This window comes from Pelobates fuscus, chromosome 10 (assembly GCF_036172605.1).
Source record: "Pelobates fuscus isolate aPelFus1 chromosome 10, aPelFus1.pri, whole genome shotgun sequence".
In the NCBI taxonomy this organism is placed as follows: Eukaryota; Metazoa; Chordata; class Amphibia; order Anura; family Pelobatidae; genus Pelobates; species Pelobates fuscus.
Window position 1 is genome coordinate 65,091,016 of NC_086326.1, and position 27,773 is coordinate 65,118,788.

The window sequence follows — 27,773 nt, forward strand, 5'->3', positions numbered from 1 at the left end:
GTATGCGTAAATAATATTAGGTAGACATGTGCAATTCGTTTCGGTTCGAATTTAAATTCGGCCGAATACCGGCAATTCAGACAATCAGATGCTTCCTAAACCTAGTAGGGGTAGGGCAATTCGGACATTCGGATGCTTCCTAGACCTAGTAGGGGTAGGGTTGGGGGTAGGGTTAGGTAATTGCCATAGTCTTGGATTCCTGAAGTCCGGAATTGTGGAAGTGGCAAACTGAACCGGAGTGCCGAATTGCCATAGTCCCGAATTTCGGAAGTGCCAAAACAAGCCAAATATTTTGTCCATGCACATCCCTCATATTAGGTGAACATTTACATATGAAATAGCCAGGCCAGGGGGGCGTGGCCTGGAAGCCGTCGGAGATGGCCGCTTAACTTCGGAGCTCCGACCCGCGCAGCATTGTAAGCAGCACTAAAAGCCGCAATACTCTCCCGATGGGGCGCACCAAACGGACTGACACCCACCAAACCCCCAGGAGACCCCTGAACAGCCCGCAAGCCGGTTCCCTGGACGGCTACCTGCAAACGCCGAGCGGCCAGCCACGCGGCACACAAGGCCCCAAAATGGCCGACGGCCAGTGCTCACCGCCGGAGACGGAACCCCATGCGCTATCCCTAGCGGACATAAGAGCCGACATCAGGGCCCTTACTGCAACCATGAAGGATGACCTCAAAAGTACCTCGGACACGCTCCATGAGGCAATCAGAACGGAGGTCGCCATCTTAGGGAACGAATTGGCAGCACAAGGTAACCGCATTCAAGCCCTGGAGACCTCAGAACAAGCAATGTCCAGCCGCATAGAAGCAAATAACCTAGCCATTACCCGACAGGGGACTATCCTTCTGCACCTTAGAAGACAAGCAGAAGATCTGGATAACAGAGGGCGCAGATCTAATATAAGAGTTCGCAACCTCCCTGAATCCAATGGGGAGGAAGACGTAGAGGCTATGCTCACCGCTCTCTTCAAAGGTATATTAGGCCCGGATGCACCGCAACATATTCTGTTCGACAGAGCTCACAGGGCCACAAGGCCGAGAAACATTGACAACTCTCCCAGAGACATTATTTGCTGCCTGAGTGACTTTAAAATAAAAGAACTAATAATGTCCAAGGCCCGCTCCCAACAGTCCTGGCCATTTCAAGGCTCAGACGTGGCCCTCTACCAGGACCTGTCACCCCTCACTCTTGAGGCCCGCAGGGCACTCCGGCCGGTAACCCAACTTCTGAGAAGCCGCAACATCCCCTATAAGTGGGGCTTCCCCTTTAGCTTACTGGCCCGCCACGATAACGAATGGTTCCCGATCCGGTGGCCTGAAGAAGTGCCGATATTCCTAAGGCGACTAGGCCTGCCACCAACGGAGGTAGAAGACTGGATCCTGAGGCCGACAGAACCACGCCCTGGCCCGATGGCACAAAGACTTGCACGACGCCGCAGAGAGGAATCGCCGCACAGACCGCCGGCGCACCGGCCACGCAACCCGGCCCAGCAGGCTGACTAACGAATTGGTGCTGAAGTTGACGACCTGGCGTCTTCCCCGGCCGGTAGGAAAAGGGCATCCTTACAACTGAGAACGTGACAGCTAAGTACATCTATGTTATTATACCGACAAGTATTGACTTTGACCCGAGACTATTGACTTTACTCACTTAAACCACACACTACAGATGCTGGCATGGACCGACTCCCTGTGAACTGTTGCCACCCACCCGACGACATCTCCCTCACCTGCAGTGGTCAGGGGCACTTACGCACCACCGAGACACTGACAGTTTGGCACTAGTGCATGGAAGGGGAGGGATCCTAGACGCTTCTTGGGAGGGGGGGAGAAAGTTGGGTAATGGGACCTTGCCGCTTAATGCCATAGTGAAGCTGTTCCCGGACCACCGCCACACTGGGGGTACAACCCGAAGCTACTCCAGGCTCTACTGGAGGACCGAGACTGTGGGGGGAGGGATTGGGGTGATGTTGAATGTTGATAGGGAAAACTGCTTGAGGCGGGCGGGAGAGGGTGGGTGAGGATGAAAATGTGTAATGATGAGACAGTCGGTTGTATATCACGGAGCCTACTGAGCACTATACTTAGCACAGGAAAGTCTAGAGATCACTAGATAAGACAGGTACCATATACGGAGAGTTGAAACCCAGCGAATCCCCCGACACACACCCCTGACTTAGCTTAAACGCCTCAACCACCCAACTCTTAACGCGGACTACCCCACACTTCAGACAGCACTCGCACTGCAGAAACAGGCACCCAGGAATCACGCCCATTGTCACTGACCGACGCCTAGAAGACGCACCCCACTACCATGACGACGATGACCTGTAACGACCCACGCTTAACATACAACTAACCTATCTGACTCTGACTTGCCCGATGCCACCTGAGAGCTGACTGGTTATGAGACTCTGCAGAGCCTGGACCACCGGACGGGGGAGACTCTACTAACGCAATTTAGACGGAGCTGACCCAGACCCAAAGGGGGAGTACATACTAGCTAGTAACTCCAGCAACACAGTGCACACGAAACGCTATATTTTCAGCGGGACAGGGAATCCACCTGAGACTTCCAGACACACCCGCAAACCACTTTGACTTGGCGTAGGCCACGACCCGAACCAAGCCCGTGTAAACCAGAATCACTGAGGGGGCCACAGCCGCGGCTACTCCGGTATATACCGTGTAGTGGTACGGCTCTGGACACCCACCCAGTTACACGGGACCACATCCTATACAGAAGGGTACACCAACACCTACTACATAAGTTGGTATACACACACACACAGACACACCCTACATAATTGCCACACACACACCCCCACCACCACACACGACTAATCACCCACACACACTCCAGGGGACAGCCAAACACAGGTAGACACGCAAGCGCCTGCAGAGACACATCCGCAGACGTTCTACGACTGTGACGCTGTGTCACGGGGGACCTCATACCCATAGCGCTCTAACTCTTCGCTGGGCGCCCCGGGGGGTGCTCACCTGGCCCCCCGCCCCCCCCCCCCTCCTGCCTCTCTCTCCCCCCTCTGTGCTCTCCCTCCTTCCCCTTGCTCCCGCTCTTTCTCCCTGACGCCCTTCGGTGACTGATCCGGCAAGCCCCGGCCCCGTTCCCGCACACGAGAGGTGTGACTCCCCTGGCTGGAGTCAAGGAGTGGCCCGCTTACAGCTGACCAACGAGTGGGACACGACAATGGCCTACTCTCCGGCGCCTCTGATCATTACGACGCAGAATTGCAGGGGCCTCAACACCCCTGAAAAGAGATCACACCTCTTGAGAACCCTCAAGAGACAACACGTCTCGTTTGCTCTCCTGCAGGAAACTCACCTGAGAGAGGAGGCAAACTCGCTACTCAAGAACCGACACTACCCATTAAACTTCTATAGCAACCACCCCACAATGCGAAAAACGGGGACAGCTATCCTGATCGCAGCTAACCTCCAGTTCGTGCCCACAGACCATCTGTCGGATGCCGATGGCAGATACGTCTTCGTTAAAGGACTCCTGGCGGGCAGGACGTATACCGTAGCGAACATATACACTCCGAACTCAGGACAAGCCAGCTTCCTCCGCAGGACACTGAGAAAGTTAGCCAACTTCACGGAAGGAGTGCTGATAATGGGAGGCGACCTCAACGTCCCATTAGATCCTCTGGTTGATACATCCATGGGACGAAGTAGTGTCCCTAACTCAGCCCTGCAAACTATTCGAAGATCCCTCAGAGCGCTTCGCCTGACAGACGCGTGGAGGGCGCTCCATCCTACAGACCGAGATTACACCTATTACTCCACGCTACACCATAGGTATTCCCGGATTGACTACTTATGCGTACAACAGGAAGGACTCACGTTCCTCCGAAAGGCTGACATCCTCTCGACCCCCTGGTCCGACCACAGTGAAGTGAGGATAGAACTGGAATCACCACTTTACCGCCCAGCTAGGATGACTTGGAGACTCAATGACACCTTACTCCAAGATGTAGCGTCGAGAACGTTGATCGCGGATCACATTCGTCGATACTTCGAGGAGAACTCCACAGAGGACGTCTCAGACATGACCATTTGGGAGGCGCACAAAAGTGTTCTGAGGGGCCACCTCATCAGAATGGCCACACAAAAAAAGAGGGAGGCAGGCGCACAGATTAAAGACCTCACCAGACAGATAGCAGACCTGGAACAGATACATAAGAGAACCCAACACGACCCAACTTACCGTGAGCTGACCCTGAAAAGGAAACAACTCTCAGACATCCTGGAACGTAATCATATGAGACAAGTGCAACGCTCAAAGGCATTCTTTTACACACACGCTAACAAGGGGGGCAAACTCCTCGCCCAAATGCTTAGGGGACCGCAGAAGCAGGCGCAAGTACACACCCTGCGCACTAGACAGGGCAAGCTTACACAATTCCCGGATGTTATCGCCAACGAATTCAGGGCGTACTACTCACAACTATACAACACCCCTGCAACGGATGGCGACACCAGTGACGCACAGAAGAGAATTGACACCACCAATTACCTACAAGAGTTCCACCCAGACGCCCTCACCCCGGAAGAAGCGGAGGGTTTTGAAGCGCCCATCACTGAGGGGGAACTTAAGCTAGCCCTAAAATCGGCAAAAAATGGTAAGACGCCGGGCCCGGACGGGTTCCCGGTGGAATACTACAAAAAATTTAGCGATGACCTAATACCGAGACTAGTAAAAGCCCTTAACAACCTACGTGATGGAGCTTCCTTTCATAAGGAATCCCTGGCGGCGACGATCACAGTGATACCTAAACCGGGGAAGAACACGGAACAGGTGGGTAACTACCGCCCAATCTCCCTCATCAACACCGACATAAAACTCTTCTCGAAGATACTCTCCCTCCGTCTGCAGGCCTTCATGCCTAGACTAGTCCACCCTGATCAGACAGGCTTCATCCCGGGTAGGGAAGCCAGAGATAGTACGCTCCGGCTCTTCATGCTACAACATCTGGCGAAACACCTACAGAAGAAACTACTTTTACTATCCACGGATGCGGAAAAAGCATTTGACAGGGTGAACTGGCACTTCATGATGGAGACGCTGAGGAGGGTCGGTGTTGGAGAGGGAATGATGACCTGGATCCAGACGTTATATCATCAACCTAATGCCAGAGTCAGGGTGAACGGAGCCCTCACGGACAGTCTCGAGATCCGGAACGGAACCAGGCAGGGGTGCCCACTCTCGCCACTTCTGTTCGCACTCACCCTGGAACCGTTCCTCGACAAAATCCGCAACAACCCCCGGATCCTGGGCCTTACGCATAAGACTCAGGAACACAAGGTTGCCGCCTACGCGGATGATATGCTATTCTTTCTAGCAGAACCCCTTGAGTCGCTCCCACTACTTATGAACGAATTCCGGGTATATGGAACACTATCAGGGCTAAAGCTCAACCTGCCCAAATGCGAGGTCTTGAATGTGACGGTCAGGGGAGAAGAATGCGCCGCCCTGCAACACCAGTTCCCGTTCCACTGGTGCACGGAATATATGACATATCTCGGGCTCCGGGTCACACCTGAAGCTAGAGATATCTACGCACAAAACTACACACCCCTTCTGGCAGACATCCTTGACGACCTTAAGAGATGGAACTTCAACCACATCTCCTGGCAAGGTCGTATAGCAGTCATTAAAATGAACATCCTACCGAGGATTTTATACAAGTTCCACACCATACCTCGCACAATACCACCGGCATTCTTTAAAACCCTCCGCTCAGCGTTCCTCAGATACATATGGAAGGGGGAGAGGGCCAGGATCAAACATGACACACTCTGCCTTCCCAAACCGTGGGGAGGGCTGGCCCTGCCGAACCTCCACAAGTACTACCAAGCCACGGTCCTACAACGCATCAGAGACTTACACTTAGCGTCCCCACACAAACGGTGGACCTCCTTAGGCCGAGAAGCGGCGGACAACCACTTATACCTCTTCCTATGGTACAAGGAAGCAGACGCCAAGAAGGACCTCGGGGAGGACTCGCCAATCACTCAGACCCTTAGGACATGGACCCGACTGAGACAAACTTCCTATATCTCACCTACCCCGAGCCCCCTGATCCCCATTGCCCATAACACTTACATAGGCGACGGAATACCGCCTCCAGCATGGCCGCTACCAAACCAAGATGGATTCATACCACTACATAAGGCGATCACGGACAGGGGGATGAAGACGCTACGGGATATATCGGAAATAGAGAGACCCACGTTGATGCACCAATTTCATTATGCCCAACTTAAACACTTCTACCACAACTTGCCACATAGAACTAGACTGCATAGGGACTTAACGTGGTTTGAACAGCTGTGCTTCCAGACACCCGAGGCGGAAGGTACGGTCTCCACAATGTACCAGCGACTGGCGACAGGAGAGAAGGAAAGGAAAGATACCTTCAAGAGGCGCTGGGAAGACGCAATGGACAGAGAATACACAGATAGTCAGTGGGAGCAAGTACTATTACTGCAACATAAGAGCTCTTCTAGCTCACAATACCAGGAGACGAACTACAAGTTGCTATCTCACTGGTACCGCACCCCATCTCTGCTACACCGAATCAGCCCAGGAATTCCAAGCACATGCTGGAGATGCGAGACTGAGACCGGGACCCTCCAACATATCTGGTGGGAATGCGACGGTATTAAGCCATACTGGGTGAATATTGGAGACGAAATACGAAAGATACTAGGCGAATCACAGAACCTGACGGCAGACCTAGTCCTACTGCACCACACGGACAAATCGCTCTCAGCTTATAAAAAGTCGATCCTTCGACACCTCTTGAACGCGGCGAAGACACTGATACCGCTGCTTTGGAAGAAGACGCGCCCGCCGACGACCGGTCAATGGAGACGTAAAGTGGACGACATCCAAAAAGCTGAATCCATGATAGCCACCCTGCTGGGCAAGCAAGAAAAGCATGTAGATCAATGGGGACCCTGGTTCCTTTACCGCTCGCAACACCCAGATGAAGACTGAAGGGATGTGGGCATACGGGACCCGGGCTTGCCTGATACAACTTCCCTACCTCCCCACTGATCTACCATAGCTTCGTTAGGGGCCGGGGGACAGGTGGGCAAGGACCCCGGTGGGACCGGAACGGAGACCTCGCCACGGGTGGGAATAGATATTTGAGGGATGGGGCTAAGGGAACGCTATCAGCGCATAGAGTAACCAGAAATGCATGCAACGCGAATAGGGAGATAGCTATTTCTTATAACATAGAATACAAACACACTGACAACCGACGCAACACCAGAGAGACTGACACCGCATGGAGCCACACGGGGAGGGCGGGCGGATGGAGAGACAAGGAGAGATACATCTGAGACACACACCACACCCACCACCATATGCACACACTAGCACTTATGACCACCTAAATTGACACCCACACATACACCTGAAGCAAGACTGGCCCAGAGATGACTCCCCAGACGCTGGGCACTGTAGCAGACAGATGGATAGCGGGAATATACTGGACATGGACCACGGGGACCGCATGACCCGACAGCTGCCACTTAGAGGGCAGGGACGAATAGGGGAGCAGGAGGTTCACAGACGCTACTCTAGGCCCGCTCCCTACAATGGACACCCTGATACTAGCAGCACTCATGACCAAACCACTGGTGAGCCATATCAACTCCCAAACGCAGGATTGCCTCAAGGCACCACATAAATCCCACCAATGACTACCGGGGAGGGGGTTGGGGGAGCGGATGCCTCATACACCCAAGAGAACGCATGATAATTGAACCGTGACAGCTAACCCTGATCCTGACTAGTGGTAACCTGTGTCCAGCACAGTCATTCCCATCATAACTGCAACCTAATACCTACCAACTCAAGCTCAAGTAGAGATGTATAGGCCCATACTCGAAATGCTGGACCCACTCTCTGAGCTCTGAACCGAGTCTTGCACCTAACATCATTAGACCCTGATGGATGTTGCGGGTAGATAAGTCGCTAAACAGACACTTAAAGTATGTATCTCTCGACACATCCCTCTGTGACAAGTTAAGGATGTTGCACTCAATGGCCCCACTTGTCGCTTCCAAGGGCTCTCCCCGAGACATGAGTGGCCGCACACGGGGGGTGGGGGGGGGGGAGGGTTGGTGGGGGGGGGGAGGGGGGGAGTGGGGGGAAGGAAAACAGAATGTTACAATGTTGACAGTTAATGATGATAATCAACGTTAAATAATGATGATAACCATGTGTTCAGAGGTGACCTGCGTGTCGCTTTAATTAGAAAGATGACTACCAGTTTTTACATGTTACCGTTGTTGTTTGGATCGCCGGGACCTGCGTGTCCCACTTAATGTCTAACCAAAATTGACTAACTGAACATAAACTTTCAATAAACACATATTTACAAAAAAAAAGAAATAGCCAGGCCAGGGATATTTGGAAAATAATGAGTACTGAGTGCCAGACTTGGATTTTGACATATTCTGAACTTGACACATTGTTGTAGTTTATAAAGTTTTCTCTCGGGCTGCGTGCCTACAATGCACTTGGAGAGGCTCAAATATTTCAATAAAAAACAGAAACAACCATGCCAAACACTCACTATTTAGTAGATATAACCCCCCATGGAACCATGCATGCAATTAATAAAGCTTTTTTTTTTTTCCCACTGGTGTTATATCTAAAAACAACTTGCCGAAACTGCAGATATTATGTCTGCTGCCTTTGCAAACCATCCCCTTCTAACCTCGCCCACACTTTCTGTGGCTGTCCAATCACAGACTTCCCAATGCAGCTAAGTGAGACATCTTTGCAAGACAGATGCTCTGAGCAATTCCCTATCTCTTGCGTTTTGCACCACTGAGCTAACCAAACCAGGGAGTAACAGGACCTGCCTGCTTGAAAACGAGGAATATAACTAGGTCAATTTATAAAAGTGCCTATTTCTATTGAAATCTACACTTTTTGTAAAATGGGGGAGAAATTTACACATAAAGCACTTCTGGGCTGTCGCTTTAAGAGTATATACACAGTTGTGGTCCCGTGTTTGCTAGGTTAACGGTCTCAATGCATACAAGGCACTAAATCACACAGATACTCTCCTTTTAATCTTTGTGAAGAGGAGAGAAAAAAATAATTTTGCAGGTATATTTTTCTCCTCATTTGAAAGCTCACATGTGGATGGAGAATCTTTGTGTCTATTAATGAATTTGTTTATAATGTTGTACTTGGGCTACAATGTAAATTAGTAATGGTGGGAGTTATCCTGGTTGTTTTGAAAAAATAAAATAAAAATAGTGTCAACTGTTGTTTGGAATGATCCTTTGAATGGAAATGTATTCTTTCAAATGACATCCTTCTATCCTTTTTATTTCCCCTTTTACATTAAAAATTGCGCTTCTTTTTAAGGAATTTACTTATTTACTGAAATTGCCTGGCCATTCTACTGAACTCGCTCTGCTAATCACCGTGTATTTGACTCCCCAGAATTAATATGTCGTGAGCCTGTGGTCAATGATACTCTAATGCGTTTCTTTGATCACTGTGAGAAGTTTGTTGTCCAAGTGGAAGATAACGACACTGCGATGCATGAAGTAGACAAGTTTAAGGAAAGCCCAGAAATGATGAAGGTGCTGCGCAGAATTTCTGCACTCTTAAATATTCCCGAAGATGAATTAAATGCAGGTAAAAACAAATACAGTAGTAAGTGGTTTGTTGTGTTGTTTTTTTTTTTTACATTGATCGTACATGACTATCTGTGTCCTGCTGGGTGCTCCTGCTTCCAATATTCTCTACATAGCTAAGCAGGTCAATGCAAGAGCACCCTCACTGGCTGAGCATGTCAGCTTAGCGCTCTCAGCCAATGACTACAGTCCTGGATCAGCCGTGCTTTATTCTATCGGCATCTAATTTTATGGAAGGAGAAGACTTTAGGTGCCTTTGGAACCCAGGTAAATTGTCAAATTGTACTACTTCCCTGAGGATGGCACCATAACCTTCACAGCGGGCAGCTCTGGTTATGGTATTGAAGTGTTCCTTTAAATCTTTTATACAGGTATCGGTCTCTTTCAGAACCTATATGCTGAATAAGTAGGGTGAGCACTGCTTCTGTATGTGTAACAGGAGTCCATTTTGAGGAAGAGCTATGGGATTGGAAGGAAATATGAGGAGTGGAAAGGATCAAGAGTATTGAAAAGGCAATGGGAGGAAATGTTTTGTTGATGGTCAAATCTTCATTTTCTGTCTGTAAATGTTGTGTACCTCTATTCTGATGGAAGACGGGTGCTCGAGAGCCATGTACTAAGTATGGAAGGCGGTTAGATTCCTCTCTTTCTCTTTTTATAGTGGCTTGCTTGTTGTATAGGTCATTGAGAGTGAATAGACGTCTCTATGGGTAAATTGGAGGTAGAACATCTTTAGATACAGTGGTCATTCCTCCCTGTGTGTTATTGTGAAGAGTGTGATAGTGACTCATTGACTGTATTTCTTTAATTCTCAATATTTAGGTCTCTGACTTAAAAATAAATAAAACAATTTAATTAAGAAACACTAACATGTAAGAATGTAATAATTACATTTAACATATGTTTTATATTAATAGTCTATGCATGATATTTGTTTACAGATCTAATTCAAGTGGCGTTCTTTACCTGCTCTTTTGAACTGGCCATTAACAATACTGAAAATTCTCCTTGGTGTAAATTATTCGATGAAGAAGACGGTAAGGTGAGTTTAAGCTGAGTAAAAAAAAGTTGTAAGGCACAAATGCACATGGTTGGACAAAATTGTATCTAGCTGTCAGCACTCCCCATTCCAGCTGTCTGATATCTTAGAACTGCAGAGATATTATTCAGATCACTGCGATTCTAAGCCACACTTTGAGCTGAAAGTAGGAGCAGAGTGTACTGTGCTCCATCAGCTTTGCAAGGTAGTTATGGTGCTCTGAGTGTTCCTTTATTGATTGTAATCCCCTCCATTGCCACTTGCCTTTAGTTATATTTATCTTTTCTTTCTTGAGCTTGATCTCTACATCTGGGCATCTCTGTTTTAATTTTTTTTTATTGATTTATTGTGGGTAAATAAGCATTAGCAAGTGAAATTTAATTCTGCTCTCCAGAAAAAAAAAAATAGTCCCTAGAGAAAAAAAACTAAGTTGAATTTAAAATAATAAAAAAAAATCATAAAGACAAAGACAGATCAAAGGTGCACTCAGGGCTCCATAAAAACTCCATCACAATGACGTAGGTCCCAGGCACAGTCTTAGTTTAAGAGGTTAAACCGTTTAACCCAAAATTCTGCAAAACCTCGCCTGATTTTTGCACTGCCCCCTCACTTCCTGTGCAGGCCAGTGATATCCTAAGCTGACGCGGTCAGCCCATTCGTAGCTTCCCATTGAGAAAAGTGAGTGGGAAAAAAGTAGCTTCACTCTTTTTCACATAGCGATCAAAACTTGTTGTTTTGGAGTTAAACTGTCCTTTAATGGTTTTTAACCCCTGAAGGTAAGATTGCCCCGGACCTCCTTGAACCAGAATAACTTAATTGTATTGAACTTGTTATGGTGCCAAGAGTGTCCCTTTTAATATAAAAGCCAAATGTCCCTTTTAATATAAAAGCGAATTTCAAATCTAAAGCCAGAATTGCCTAAGTGGAACAATAGCTGACGTAGAGAATTTTCCAGTTCAGCTATTTTGTTCTTAAATGTTAAAGGGATTTTGAAGTCACCATGAATTCCCCAAAAATCTCACTTTAGCAAACAATCCTGAGAGCGTTTCCTGAAAGATAGCCTGAACCCCCAACTACCTGCAATCAAGATTTATAATTAACAACTGGTCCCTGCTTTGATTGTCTGAGTGTTTTATTGTGCATCGTTCGTGTTGTGCTTGTCTTCCATTGAGGTATAAGCAAAGAACATAAACATTAAAATGCAATGTTGGCAAGCACAAAGTGTAGGTCAGGAGTTTCTAATTAATTTTTCCTGTGGAACCCTTTGACATAGTGTACCAACATCGTGGAATCCCCCCAAAATAAATTGTGCCATTGCACAAACCTTTTATTTAAAAGATTTTAATGTCTTCTTTTTGTCATATTTCTCCAGGTAGCAAACAGGTTGTAGTACTTGGGAGTACATTGCTATTGTGTGTAGAGTTGGCGTTTATGTATAATTTTAGCATTTTGATACAGGGGTGTGTTTGTTATGCTTTCATTTACGTGCAATAATGTGTTTGGATGTAGTGTTGGATTTTAAATGAGGATGTACATTTGTGTGTACTATTGGGGTTTGAGTGAAAGTTGTGTTTTAGTGTTTGTATATAATTTTAGAGTTGGAATTAAGGGTTGTCTTTGTATGTCATTTTTGTGTTTGCAGGGGGTGTGTTTGGTTGCTGAGATGTCTGCACTTACACACGTACGCAGATATACAGACCTATTAACAAAAAGAAACACAGACACACACTAACCGACACACACATACAGTCATGCACACATACACACTGTCAGATACACTAACACACAGATACACACACTGTCACATACATACACACTAACAGATACACTGGCACAAAGATACACACACACAGATGCACACTGGCACACAAACACACACCGGTAAATACACACACACACTCAGACACACTGACCGATACACTGACACACAGATACATGCTGGCATATACACACTGGCACAAAGGCTTACAAATATACACACACAAGCACATACAAATCCTGACAGATACACTGGCACATACACACAGATACACACACACACACACACACACACAGATACACATTGGCATGTAGTCACGGATGCACACATTGGCACAAAGATATTTACACACACTCAGATACACACACTGGCACAAAGATGCACACTGGCACAAATACACACTGACTTATGCACTGACACATACTGACACATGTGCACACTGGCACATGCACACACTGGCACATACACACAGATACATACAGTGACACAAACACACCTTGACACACAGACATACACACAGTGACACATAGATATACAGACACATGTATTAGCAGTCACCATCCTGTTAGATTACCTTTTTCCTTCAGGAGGGTGACTTCCTATGAGTGCTGCTGGCTGAGCCTGGTGTCCTGCTCACTCCTCGCTGCTGCCCACTCTCCCGTCACATTCGGCGGGCTCTCTGTCTTGGAGGAAGTGACACGTTGTCAGTTCCTCTCAGCATCCCACAATACAGGGGCCCGGTCACGGTCTTAAAAAGCTGCGGCGCCTGACTGGGCCCCTGTTCAGCAATACCGATCGGGTGGCAAAGCATTTAGGTTCACCCGATCTGCAAATCGCAGCGGAACCCCAATTATGTTCTCGCGAACCCTAGGATTCCGTGGAACACCAATTGGGAAACGCTGGTGTAGATCATAATGTCAAATATCCATGGTAATAACACTTTGCTTTTTCTCTTTTATGCAGGTCTTAGAATACCTCAATGATCTGAAGCAGTATTGGAAACGTGGGTATGGGTTTGCTATTAACAGTCGTTCCAGCTGCAGCTTGTTTCAACATATCTTCCAACATTTGGAAACTGCAGTCGCAGAGAGTAAAAGGTAATGAGATGATTCCGTAAACTGTAACATGGTTCTTTTAATGTAGTTTTGGGCCTATCAGTAATTATTAAAGGGAATTGAAAGAAAAGTACATTGCTTAGAGTAAAACCACTGTTTTTTCATGCTTTTCTTTAAAACTTCTTTAAAAATGGTAACCTTGATTTGTACTGCTCATTCTCTTCTTTCCATTCAAAGGAGATAACAAAAAAACACTTTACTCAAAACACTATTTCCATATATTTTTAGAATTACATACTGTACAGATTGTGATGACTTCACTGCAACAATGTGAAATAATGCATGGTTTACCCCCATGCAGTTTGGGGGGTTATAATTTCAGTCAGGTCTGTGACAACTGTAGCATGCATGGCATTAATGGGGGTTACACTCCAGAGCAGCAGTTGAAATCAGCTGCTGCTCAGGGTTGTAACTTCCGCAATAACATGGCTTTATTTCAAACTGTTTTAGGTTTATTGAGGCTGAAAGTCATCAACCAATACATGACAAATGTCGATATTAGCTGACAGTAAACATGGAACAAATTATAGCACCTCCCATTTATAAAGTATATTTCCACTAAACACCAAATATTTACCTTCCCCTACCTCCCCGACACCACTTCAGCCCACCCCGTGACAGGTAAAAGGAGAGCTCACGGCACAGAGCTCCCCTCCTGCTGGTCACTGCATGTGGGTTATCCGGACCACGAAGCCGAGAAGCTTCTGTATCCTCTACCTGGTCTGACAGGAAGTGCTGATTGAGAGCACCGAACTGCTTCCTGTCAAACTGGGTACTGCGGTCCGCTCGGCTACGCTGCATGGGGAGGGGGGGCCACAAAGGGATGGGGAAGACCATAAAGATATAGTGGGGGTGGGGAGAGATGCCATAAAGTTACAGAGGGAACAAAGAAACACACGTGGCTGGGAGGGACTAAGTGACACACAGAGGTGCTGAAAGAGGGGACTCAGAGACACACAGTGGGGCAGGGAGGGGGGACGACGACGACACAAACACCCCGTGGGGCTGGGAGGGGGAACAAAGAGACATACAGTGGGCCTGGGGGGAGAAAAGATGCACAGAGGGGCTCGGGGAGAAAGAGACGTACAGAGATGCTCTGTGAGAAACATGTGATTGGACACTGACCAGCACAAGAATGGTAGGGGAGAATCAGTTTAGCTGCAAAGATATGATCTGCATCTAATGCAAGATAAGTATGTAGTATGTAAGTATCGAATCTCATTAGCCCTGTCTGAATCATATACTCCCCAAGTGATATAATTACCTTACCAGGTGTGTGTCTAGAAAAATTAATTATAGCTGACTTTTCTGCTTTGATAACTAAGAATACAGAAACTCAACTCCATTTCCTTTCACCCATTAAATCTATTTAGCAATCTGATTAACATGTTTGTTTAATGTAAACATTCGCACAGTGCCTCTCTCTGGGGCTCAAAGGGCAAAATAAAACTAGCAAATGATCAGCCACTATCTCAACCTTACATTCTTAATTGATAATGTTACTCCCTTGTTATTATTTCATAATAGTATGATAAGAAAATAATTAACCAAGAAGGATAAGCGTGGAATTCTCTCCTTGTTATGTATGTCAAATCTGTTCGTTCTGAGCACAGACTGCACATATTCTCAATTTAAATTTAGTTTTTACTTATTTAATTCATGGAATAAACTATGGAGATGTCTATACCAGATTCCATCCTATCTTCATACCTTTGTGAGGTATGAGAATATATGTATGTGTATGTTCATTTATTTGGAGATGAGATACTTTTTAGTTGATGTACCCCCAAGAGAGCATATATGTATATATATATATATATATATATATTTTTTTTTTTTTCTGTATATTTTTTTTCTGTCAACGGCTTGCAAAAGCAGCAGACTTGCTGAATAGGCAGCTTTTGCAAGCCCTTTCCTCTTTCCACAAACAGACTTTCCGTCTATGCTGGGCAATACACCAATCACGAGCTTTTCATTGAGAGGCATCAGTGCTAGAGCTGTGATCGCAGCTTTCCTATACTCCTCAATGAACTGTATTGCAGACAGCTGATTTTAGAATGGGGGAAGGCAGGCACACCATATCATAGCCCCCCTGCCACTTCAGTTGGCTCTGTGGAGCTAACAGAAGTGGAAGAAAATCTCCCAGCCACTCTAAGTGACATCCAGGTATGTGTTTCTGCCTCCAATTATAAAAGTGATGATTTCTATTGAAATCGGCACTTTTATGACCTGTCACAAATATGATAGACTTATGACCCATAAAGCACTGACGCAAGCTGAATTGCTTTATGTGTATGTAGTGATTCCTTAAAGGAACATTGTAGTGTTAGGAATGCAAAGCTGTGTTCCTAAAATTATAGTAAGTCCATATGCCCTCTCCCCGCGGCATTAAAAGGGGTGAATAAACCTTTAACCCCTTAAGGACACATGACATGTGTGACATGTCATGATTCCCTTTTATTCCAGAAGTTTGATCCTTAAGGGGTTAAACACTTACCTTATTCCAGAACCGAGGTCCCTCTGTGCCGTCTCTGTTTTCACCTCCTCCAAAGTCATCACGAGTGGGACGTAATGAGCATATGCTACAAGCATTAGGCCTTCCCAATAGAAAAAAATGATATACAATATAAAACTCCAGAATAGAGATGGCACTCTCAGCAACTTCACCAGCAAAAAGTAATTTAAACCGTAGCCTTTTATTTGCTCAAGTAAAATTGTCAACGTTTCGGTTTTAACAGCTAAACCTTCATCAGGACAGAGTTAAAATAATAGGTAGAAACAATTTATCAAAAACCAAAAGGAGTACCGGATGCGCCAAGAGCAAAAAGTGTAGAGTAGAAAAGTAAGTAATGTTTTTGTTTTTGCTGTTAGATGTCTTTAGAGAGAATCCCTTATTTTCAGGGGCTGCCTATATTATTTTTGTTCTGTTATATTTAGCACTGCTCTAACTTTTTTTTTCTTTGTATAGAAACAATAAATACCTTATGACAGTAGACTTTACACCAATAAACATATTAACAAGTCATCTCACACACCCTCATGATTTTTTTTTTTAATTATCAATTTTATTTGGTTTTAGAGCAAAAAAACAGGGTGCCCTGTTTGCTCTCCATAAGTTTAAAGGGTAATCCAGACGTGGACCCCTTGCTCACGGTGCCTCACTGATGATGCCCAACAAGGCTGAAACGATCGTCTGGGGTTGCTGTATATCTCGTGCAGAGGGAACTTGATGGATTTTCGGATCTGGACTGCCCCTATGGGTGGGACCAGTCTGATATGTTTCAGAGATGTTCTCTCTGTAATGGCACAAGATGAGCTAAAACCAGCTTGAGAGCTGAGCGGGGACCCACCGAAGGGCAGGCTATTTCAGCTGCTGCCCGTTCTCAGTATTCTCTTGTGCCCCGTTTTTGCTCTCCATTATTTGGTTTTATATCCAAATAATGAAAGCTGGTATACAGTAGACAATGATCAGTATTTACACACATAAGATGTAGCTGTTAAATAATGAGAATGACTTGTATATACCATATCTTTCTCCTTGCATATGTTTTACTAAAAGAGTACAACTATTTAAATATTCCATATTATAAATACTTTGTATCAAGACTGATCACGTTAAAATACAAAACAAGGGGGCGGGGCCGGGCCGCCAAGCTGAATGGCAGCAGCACCTCATGTCTCCCAGCCTTGAGCCCAGAAAAACGGCTAAAAACAGCACATACAATACGATAAAGCGGGATCCCTCTGCATATTACCGAAGAGGAACAGATCAGCTACCTGACGATACCACACTGAACCCGGTGCTGAGATGGGAACACTGAAACTCCTAAAGCGGGCCTACACGCCACATTAAGCCTGGACATGCACGGCACATGTAGTAGCACGGATAACGGCCCAACAGGCCAGGGACATCTAAACCCCGGCAATTCTCCGCTGAGGAAAGCAAAAGCCGCAGGGGGGGGCCCGGCCCCGCTCCCCCCCCCCGGCGGGTGGGGGTAATCCCGGCCGTATGGGGACGACACACTCCAGGGCGGTAGATACCGCGTGGAGCCCACACGATCCCCTATACAGGCAAAGGCCACCAGACAGGGGCCTGCCTGCAGACCGATTGACACTGGCAAATACTCCACAAAGGCGCTACTGCTGAGTCGGAGGAAGGAAGGTGGAGAAGGCAGAACCTGGGTGACCGATACTAAGAAAAATACCCACCAAGGGGAGCTGATCTGGACGGCCAGTGCGGAATTTGGCACAGCTGGGTGCCGGACGGACCCCTGGGATTGCTACTGGCCCGCAGGAAAAGTGAGTGCCTTAACCTCTGGGTCTGTGGGGTCCCCAGAGAGCAATGTCCCTGATGCCGCGAGCCCTGTGGGGCGGGACAGCGCGGCCCTTCCGGCGGACCGGTGGCTGGGAGCGGCGAGCACCAGCCCCAAGTGTGTGGCCGGCACCAGGAGAGACATTGGGACACGAGCTTCACTGGGTCTGAGGCGGTGATGGGGAGGTGCAGGGAGTGAGTGGCCCACGGACTCTAGGTGTGGGGGTCGAGTGGACTGATTCAGCTCCCGAGTGCCCACAGCACCGCAGAGGACTCGGGTGCTGGGCTGGAGTAGTCTCGGGGAGGACGGATGGTGACTCGAGGTCCTGGGTGACACACTGCGACCGCGCCAAGGGAGGCCCTCATTGGACTGACATCAAAACTGGTCCTGCTCCCGTATTGACCTGCCTTTATTTCCATCCCATAATTTTTCATTTTTTCTTTCAAAAGTTTATTGCTATCTGCCCTAATGAGCATTCTATACAAAACCGCAGGTTATTAATGAGTGCAACAGGACAGACTGTACAACAATGATGTTTAGCATGATTATAATGTTACTGCGGGTCCTGCGGGCTAACCTTTGCTTAGGCTATCTGGGCATATGGCTACAAGCTAACGCATTGCATAATAGATATCCACATGCATACACGTCAGCCAGGAAATGTAGACACCCTTCATGCTATACACCAGTGTACTCTTTCAGTATAACAACTGCGATTTTTACTAGACACTTAGCTTTTGACTTAAAAGGACAGTACCAGAGTCCTTAATATTATATTATGTGCCTACTGAACTGCATTGAACACAGCATGTCATAATATACGTTACATTAGTTTATGGTACTGCCCCTAGCGGCCAGAGATTAATACCACCTACTACTGCATGCATAGTAAATAAACAAGAACTGCACATATCGATCACTTCACCCGCATACAACATGCACGACTATTACACATATTTCAGCTTCTTTGTTGTTAGTTCTACAGCTATAGGTATATAGGTTTCATCTGAAGCAAAAACTATGTTTGTACAGTTACTATACACATAATTTACTCGCCTGCATGTTCATTAAGTTAGCCTCTGCGCAGGCGTATTTTCGATTACCTTAGTTATACAAGCAGAGCCTCTGCGTAGGCGCACTTCCAAGTACCTTTGATATACAAGCAGAGCCTCTGCGTAGGCAATGATGCAACAACAGTTTATATATGCTATGTGTACGCTTAACATAAGTGAACGTAATAAAAACAATTTAACACAAAATACAAAACAATATAACAAGACTAGACAAATAAGACAAGACATGTTTTGAGCGATGTGAAATACAGACCTATCCAGATTCTATACTTTACATCTTATTCATATATGGGATTAATCTATAGTGATGTCGCGAACATAACATTTTCCGTTCGCGAACGCGAACTTCCGCAAATGTTCGCGAATGGGCGAACCGCCATAGACTTCAATAGGCAGGCGAATTTTAAAACCCACAGGGACTCTTTCTGGCCACAATAGTGATGGAAAAGTTGTTTCAAGGGGACTGTTACATGTCGGAGGGGGATCCATGGCAAAACTCCCATGGAAAATTACATAGTTGATGCAGAGTTTGGTTTTAATCCATAAAGGGCATAAATAAAATAACATTCCTAAATTGTTTGGAATAACGTGCTTTAAAACATCAGGTATGATGTTGTATCGATCAGGTAGTGTAAGGGTTTTACGCCCGCTTCACAGTGACAGACCAAACTCCCCGTTTAATGCACCGCAAACAACTGCAAACAGTCCATTTGCACAACCGCATACTCCCCATTTGCACAAGGTTGGATCCCAAGCTAGCCATGTTTCGTTCCTTGTCCTCACTGATGTCATTGAAGGTCTCTTCCTCCACCCAGCCACGTACAACACCAAGGATCCTCGAAAGGTGACAACAAGCCCCCTGTATTTTTATTTTTTTTTAAATGTACACTACTGTTACACCAGATATGAGTTGCACTGGTGTGACACTGTGCCCTGGCAGGCCCTGAAACGCACACGTGTGAAGGAAACTGACTGCTATTATATTACAGTCAAAAAAGTTTTTGTTTTTTTTAAATGCAAGCTATTGTGACACCAGATATGAGTGGTGGCACTGGGGACCACCTTAAAAATATTGGATATCGCTAAAAATCATGATCACTATATACTAGACATGTGCAATTCGTTTCGGTCCGAATTAAAATTCGGCCGAATTTCAGATAATTCGGACATTCGAGTGCTAGTTGAATTGCCGAAGTTCCGAGGTGTCAAAGTGCCGAAGTTCCGAAGCACAATATTGCCTAAGTATGAATATACCGTATATACTCGAGTATAAGCTGAGTTTTTCAGCAAATTTTTTGTGCTGAAAAACCCCAACTCGGCTTCTACTCGAGTCAATTGTCTGTATTATGGCAATTTGCATTGCCATAATACAGACAGGGGCTGTGGGGGCTGCAGAGAGATGTTACTTACCTTTCCTGCAGCTCCTGTCAGCTCTCTCATCCTCCGCCGGTCCGTTCAGCTCTTCTGTCAGCTCACAGTGTAAATCTCGCGAGAGCCGTGGCACTCGCGAGATTTACACTGGGAGCTGACCGAGGTGCTGAACGGACCGGCGGAGGAGGAGAGAGCTGACAGGAGCTGCAGGAAAGGTAAGTAACATCTCTCTGCAGCCCCCACAGCCCCCTCCTACACAGTGCCCATCCACTGGACCACCAGGGAAGGAGAGCCCCCCTCCCTGGCCAGCTAGCAAGCAGGGAGGGGGGACGAAAAAATGTATATATATTAATAATAATAAAAAAAATAAAAATAATAAAATAAAAATAATAATAAAATAAAAAAATAATAATAATAAAAAAATGTAATGAAACAAAAAAATATTAAAATAATAATTATTACCAAGGCTCTGCATCACACTCTGCATTACACACACACATACACACACTGCATTCATACACACACACTGCATTCATACACACACACTGCACTCATACACACACACTGCACTCATACACACACACACTGCACTCATACACACACACACTGCATTCATACACACACACTGCATTCATACACACACACTGCACTCATACACACAGCATTCATACACACACACAGCATTCATACTCATACACACACACACTGCATTCATACACACACACACTGCACTCATACACACAGCATTCTCATACACACACACTGCACTCATACACACAGCATTCATACACACACACTGCACTCATACACACACTGCACTCATACACACACTGCACTCATACAAACACTGCACTCATACACAGCATTCTCATACACACACACTGCACTCATACACACAGCATTCTCATACACACACACTGCATTCATATACACACTGCACTCATATACACACTGCACCCATACACACACTGCATTCTCATACACACACACTGCATTCTCATACACACACTGTATTCATTATATACACACACTGTAAATAAATATTCAATTAATATAATTTTTTAAGGATCTAATTTTATTTAGAAATTTACCAGCAGCTGCTGCATTTCCCACCCTAGTCTTATACTCGAGTCAATACGTTTTCCCAGTTTTTTTGGGTAAAATTAGGGGCCTCGGCTTATATTCGGGTCGGCTTATACTCGAGTATATACGGTACTTACCCAGTGAAAGAAGAAGAATGTTACACTGTATACAATTTCAAATAAAAAGTATACAAACATAGACAGGATTCAGCTGTAAGCATTTGCAACATTTACAACAATCAAGTAACACACATTCATATAAAATGTAAGTTACTAAGCCAGTCAGTGTAATGACAGGAATTAATAAGTAGATAACTCCCTAATTCCCACGGTATTAGGGAGCTATCTACTAAAAGGCTGAAAGACCTAAATTGGTCTTTCAGACAAATTTACTAATACTAAGTAAAAATTACTTAGTATTAATAAATTATGCCCCTACTCGCTATACCGAGAGTAGGGGCATGTCTATTAAACAGTGAGCAGTCTGTGGCTGCTCACTGTTAAAAAAAAAAAAAAGGGTCCCCCCTCCCTGAGCGGGTGGGGGCCCTAAAGTAAAAAAAGGGGGGGGAGGACCTATGGTCCTCCCCACCGGGCCCCACCCCATGAGCGGTGGGTGGGGGCCCTAAACAAGAATAAGGGGGGGACCTAATGTCCTCCCCCTTGGCCCCCACCCCTGAGTGCTGGGTGGGGGCCCTAAATACAAATTGGGGGGATGACCTAATGTTCTCCCCCCTGGCCCCCACCCCTGAGCGGTGGGTGGGGGCCCTAAATACAAATTGGGGGGGGACCTAATGTCCTCCCCCCTGGCCCCCACCCCTGAGCGGTGGGTGGGGGCCCTAAACACAAATTGGGGGGGGGACCTAATGTCCTCACCCCTGGCCCCCACCCCTGAGCAGTGGGTGGGGGCCCTAAACACAAATTGGGGGGGGCCTATTGTCCTCCCCCCTGGCCCCCACCCCTGAGCGGTGGGTGGGGGCCCTAAACAAAAATAAGGGGGGGAACCTAATGTCCTCCCCCCTGGCCCCCACATTTATATATTTAACCCCCCTCCCCCAGGTGACTAGGGGTCCCCAAACCCCTAGTCACCCCCTCCCCCCAAAAAATAAACTTCTATCTACCCCCCTCACCCTAAAAATAATGAGGGGGGACCATTTAACTAAGTACCTTTAAAAATACACTTACCATTCGATGTTTTCTTTCTTCTAAAATCTTCTTTTTTCAGCCCCAAAAAAGGGCAAATAAAAATCCATAATAACAGACGCAATAAAATTTTTTTTTTTTTAAAACGAGCGCAAAAAAAAAAAATCCATCTTCACCCGGCGAGGGCTCCGCGCAGACTGAGCTCTGCAGGGCCGGGGAAGGCTTATAAAGCCTTGCCCCGCCCTGCAATTAGGCTCAGAGCACTCTTATTGGTGGGTTCAAGCCATCCAATCAGAATGCTCTGACAGGTAAATAAAGAGACTGACAGTTAAGTCTCTACATTTACCTGTCACAGCACTCTGATTGGTTTGAAATCCACCAATCAGAGTGCTCTGTGTCATTTTACACAGCGTGGGAAAGTTCTGTGGAATTTTCCCATGCTGTGTAATTTGACTCATAACACTCTGATTGGTGGATTAAGTAACTAATCAGAGAGTTATGAGTCAAATTACACAGCGTGGAAAAATTCCAAAGAACTCTCCCACGCCGTGTAAAATGACACAGAGCACTCTGTGCGTAGGGGGTTAAAGTTTGTGTGAGGGGATAGGGGGGCAGATTAAAGATATTTTTTTTTATTATTAATAAATAACTATATAAATATAGCTAATGTCCCCCCTCCCTTCTTACCTGTGCTGGGGGGGGGGGGGGGGAGACATTGCTTTCTCTTCCAGTCCCTGGTGGTTCTAGTGGGAGAGTGAACTCTAACCTGCAGCTAAGGCTAGAGTTCACTCTCGCGAGAATGGAGCGTTGCCATGGTAACGCTCCATGCTCGCGAGAGGAGAACCCGGCGGAGCTGCAAGGAAGAGCTCCCCCGGGTTCTCTCTCCCTTTCCCTCCCCTGCCGGCCGCCCAGCAATGTGCCTGTGGGCCGGGGAGGGAGATCACTGATCTTCCCTCCGGTCCGTGATGGCAATCAGCATGGGCCGGCAGGGGAGAGCCTCGGGCAGCACTATTTTCTCGGGGGCAATTGCCCCGTTGCCCCCCTCCCTGGATCCGCCAATGCGCACACTCCAAAGGCCGGCCCCTGGCGGCCCGGTACCGTTTGATCCACGGACCGGTACCGGTCCGCGGCCCGGGGGTTGGGGAACACCGGTCTAGAACAGTGGTTTGTTTTTGTTTTTCTAAAAAAAAAAAAAAACATAGAAACACCTGGGTAATTCCTAAATCTTGGACTGGAAGAGGTGCATTAAGGATCGGTTTGGGAACCACTGTTCTAGACACTTAACATAATCCAGTCCACTGTTAGTCCAACCCAGACTGGCATTATAAAAGGGTGGGACGGTTGGACTTTAAATTGGGAAATTAACATTGCTAAGTAAGACCTTTGATATTACCATGGTCATGTTCAAGGACCTACACCTATCCCACGGGGTGGGTGGGGAATGCATGATATGACATAAGCCTATGATAACTCTGTCATCCAAACAGGAGAGCAAAGATTGTAAAACATTTTTGAAAAAACTAAAACTGGAAACCAATACCACCACATACTAGGCAAAGGTTATATGCTGCTATGCAAAGTCATTAGACCTCAAACCACAGGACCTCATAGAAATGCTGAAAGGGTTTATTTGTCATTAAGTCCTTTGGGACACACTGTACTCAGAACATTTGTCTTTGGAGTAGTAATATTTTTCAATCCCCACCTCTCTTCGGAGGGGGTTTATGATCAATGGCAATAAGTCAGGATTACAACAATCAACAAAAGTTGCTTTAGATACCGTGTGTGTGTGACACGTGGCCACATAATAAGAGGCAAACTGTTTATTCACCCTCACAGATCAACAATATCATATAAGACACCACATAACATGCAAAATTGATTTTGTAGTGCATACACTGGTGTGCACATGTGGATTGGACTATGTAATCAAAACTGACATACCATTGAGAGAGAGGATAAGAAGCCATAGATCCAACATCAGAATTGCCTACAGGGAAATTAAAGCTGAATTACATGTGGCTTGACATTTTCTGGAACTTGGCCATCATCTTCCATCTTTAAAGCCATGAATCCCATCCCATAATCTATATTAGAAAAGTGGATGGAAAGAGATACAAAAAAAGAGTTGGTTACTAGGTCCCACTAATACTCTAGTGTTCATGGTCCAAAACAATTATTTGAAGTACTAGGACCCACTTTATATAATACCCCTTCCATCTTTTATAACTAACAGTCAAGAATAGACTTAAATCAGTCGCTGCATTGCACAAACTCAAAATCCTATAAAACTACACATCTTTATATAGACATCATAATTAAAAAACAAAACAAAAAAAAACACTAAAGGGGCAAAATTCTAACAGACAGCAAAGCCCTTTCGAGTTTCAAGCCTAATAACTGAGTCACAAGCATGGTAAATATCTATTTTTATTTTCTGTTTTTTTAACTAGCTTGCATTTCTTCTGCCAAGTTAAACTAATCACATTGCTAAATTCTTGCTAAATGGATGCCAGAGTGTTTACCTTAACTATCAGATGACAAATTAATCTCTCGATCCTAGTGTATGAAACATCTCAACATGCATTTTCATAGCGTAACACTAGGAGGCAGTATATCCCTATACTTGTGTTCTTTTTACAAGACCTGTTCGTGTGTTGAATTCCTAACATACATAAATACAAGAATCATGGGAGCTGTAGTTTCTGAATTTGCATTAGTTTTTAATGCCTAGCTAAGCCTTAACACACTACGGTTTATTCTATTTGAGTTAAATATGGACATTAGACTTAGGCATCCATTTTCTTAAAGCCGATCAACTCTGCTAATCATCAGTATGAGGAATGGCTGAATGCAAAACCATCCGAAAGGAATGACCAAATTGCTTGTTGGATGAAATGTTGTCCTTACAATTTAGGTGTTCGTTTGTTTAATTACAAGGAGGGAAGTGCAGGCTCCCTCCTGGTAAATTGATTATTTAGAAGCGACGGGGAGCAGTTCACAAAGATTCAGTTTCAGTTCATTGCAGGTCACTGGTTAGTAAATAAACCCTTATGTCTAAGAAGACTGCGCTGAAATCTATATTTTCTAGATAAGCGGTTACGCCTTGTCCAATACAGCCTCCTCCACTTGGCCCTAACTTGTGGTGGTGTATGATACTGATAAACAGACCTTACTAGAGTAAACAGCAGCTTTTATGTTTTGCTTAGCCATAGTGCAGAGAATGAGGTAGTTCTTTTTAAATAGGTGTTGAGGTTTTAAAAAAAAAAAAAAAAGTGTGTTTGGTAGGTCTTTACATATTTTTTTTTTCATCTTGACCTGCAGTTATAGGATCACTATAGTGTCAGGAAAACAAAGCGGTTTTCCTGACACTATAGTGCCCTGAGGGTGCCCCCACCCTCAGGGTCCCCCTCCCGTGGCGCTGAAGGGGTTAAAACTCAGCTACTTACCTTAATCCAGCGCCGGGCTCCCTCGGCGCTGGTGACCTCTAAACCCCCGCCGACGTCAACTCCCTCTGCTGACGTCAGCGGAGCCGCATCCGCGGCAAGTGGAGGCATACTATGCCTCCAGCGTTGCAGATACGCCTCTAGAGGCTGGCTTAACCCCAAATGTTTGCATCTGAAGGGTTAAAACCTGAGGGACCTGGCACCCAGACCACTTCATTGAGCTGAAGTGGTCAGGGTGACTATAGTGTCCCTTTAATTTCATTGTTTTATTTTCTTAATATTTTTCATATTATTATTCATAATGACGATTTTATAGCTGTGAGAGCATACTTTGGTACCGCAGATTCTTTTGATTTTTTTTTTTTTTTAACTGCAATTCCCATAATTTTTTAGCAGTCTAAGTGGTTAATGAGGGTTATGGGTACTTAAGGTTACTGTACTAAAACAAATAAACCCATCCCTGTATTTAAATGTTTAGATAAGAACATGTAGTCAACTAACCACCCAAACTTGTGTCTTTTCAGTAATTCAAAATCAAATGTTTGGCATAATAGCCAAACTAGATTATTCGTAATGTCGGCTATGTTTGCCGTTTGGCTGAAATCTTAAAACTATATTGAATTCCAGACAGTTTATACTTCATTCTGTATTATAGCTAGAACGATTGGAATTTCTACATCGGAAGTAAAGTAGAGAACTGGAGAATTAAATGGACATTCTAAGCACCATGTCCATTTCATCCTCTCTATTTAGTCAAGTGGGTAAAGAGCTCTGCCAGTTTGATAAATTTGTCAAATTCAAGGCTGCTGGGATAGGGTTTTGATACCATAACTACTTGAAAGGTTACATTTTTAATTTAAAGGAACACTATAGGGTCAGGAACACAAACATGTATTCCTGTCCCTATAGTGTTAAAACCACCATCTAGCCCCCTTGGACCCCTCATGCCTCCCTAAATCTAGCAAAATCTTACTTGTATTCAAGCCTGAAGCTGCTGGCTCTGCCCTGTCTGCCTCAGACCAGCAAGCAGTCTGCTGACATCATCAGAAGTGGTAGCCTGATCCAATCACAGTGCTTCTCCATAGGATTGGCTGAGACTGACAAGGAGGCAGATCAGGGGCAGAGCCAGCACAATTCAAACACAGCGTGAGGACGTCCAGCGACGCTCTAGCACAGATAATCTGTGCTATAATCCAGGAACTTCCCTCTAGTGGCTGTCTAGTAGACAGCCACTAGAGGTGGAGTTAACCCTGCAAGGTAATTATTGCAGTTTATAGAAAACTGCAATAATTACACTTGCAGGGTTAGGAGTAGTGGGAGTTGGCACCCAGACCATTCCAATGGGCAGAAGTGGTCTGGGTGCCTGGAGTGTCCCTTTAACTGCTTCAATAAGGTGAAGTGTTTGAAGCTAAAGACGAGTTGCCATTTCTATAAGCTAAGTAAGGTGATTAATCATGGATTTTAAAAAAGGAAGGATTTGGGTGCAGTCCAGGTACTTAGCACACTGAAAAAACAGAAATCAACTTTTGCCCTCCCTGCCCAAGGTAAGCAAGCACCAGTCGCCCTGTACCCTAGAGCCCCTGTGGCCCTTTATCCCAGAGCCCCTGTGGCCCTGTACCCCACTACTGGAAGAAGACCTTTATTCTCCTTTAATGCCTTATCAGTAACTGAGCATTTGAAAGAAACTGTAGCCAAGAATTCTCTGCACAATGCTGATAAGACCTT

General features: G+C 45.7%; 1 protein-coding gene across 1 annotated transcript in view; it reads left to right on the forward strand.

The window, feature by feature from the left end:
• The window catches only part of MINPP1 (multiple inositol-polyphosphate phosphatase 1), a 90,054-nt gene that overhangs the window by 19,079 nt on the left and 43,202 nt on the right, over positions 1–27,773 (forward strand). The window contains exons 3-5 of the mRNA XM_063435059.1: positions 9,514–9,711; positions 10,652–10,752; positions 13,472–13,605. Of these exons, the coding sequence (XP_063291129.1) occupies positions 9,514–9,711; positions 10,652–10,752; positions 13,472–13,605 (433 nt within the window). The remainder of the gene's footprint in view (positions 1–9,513; positions 9,712–10,651; positions 10,753–13,471; positions 13,606–27,773) is intronic.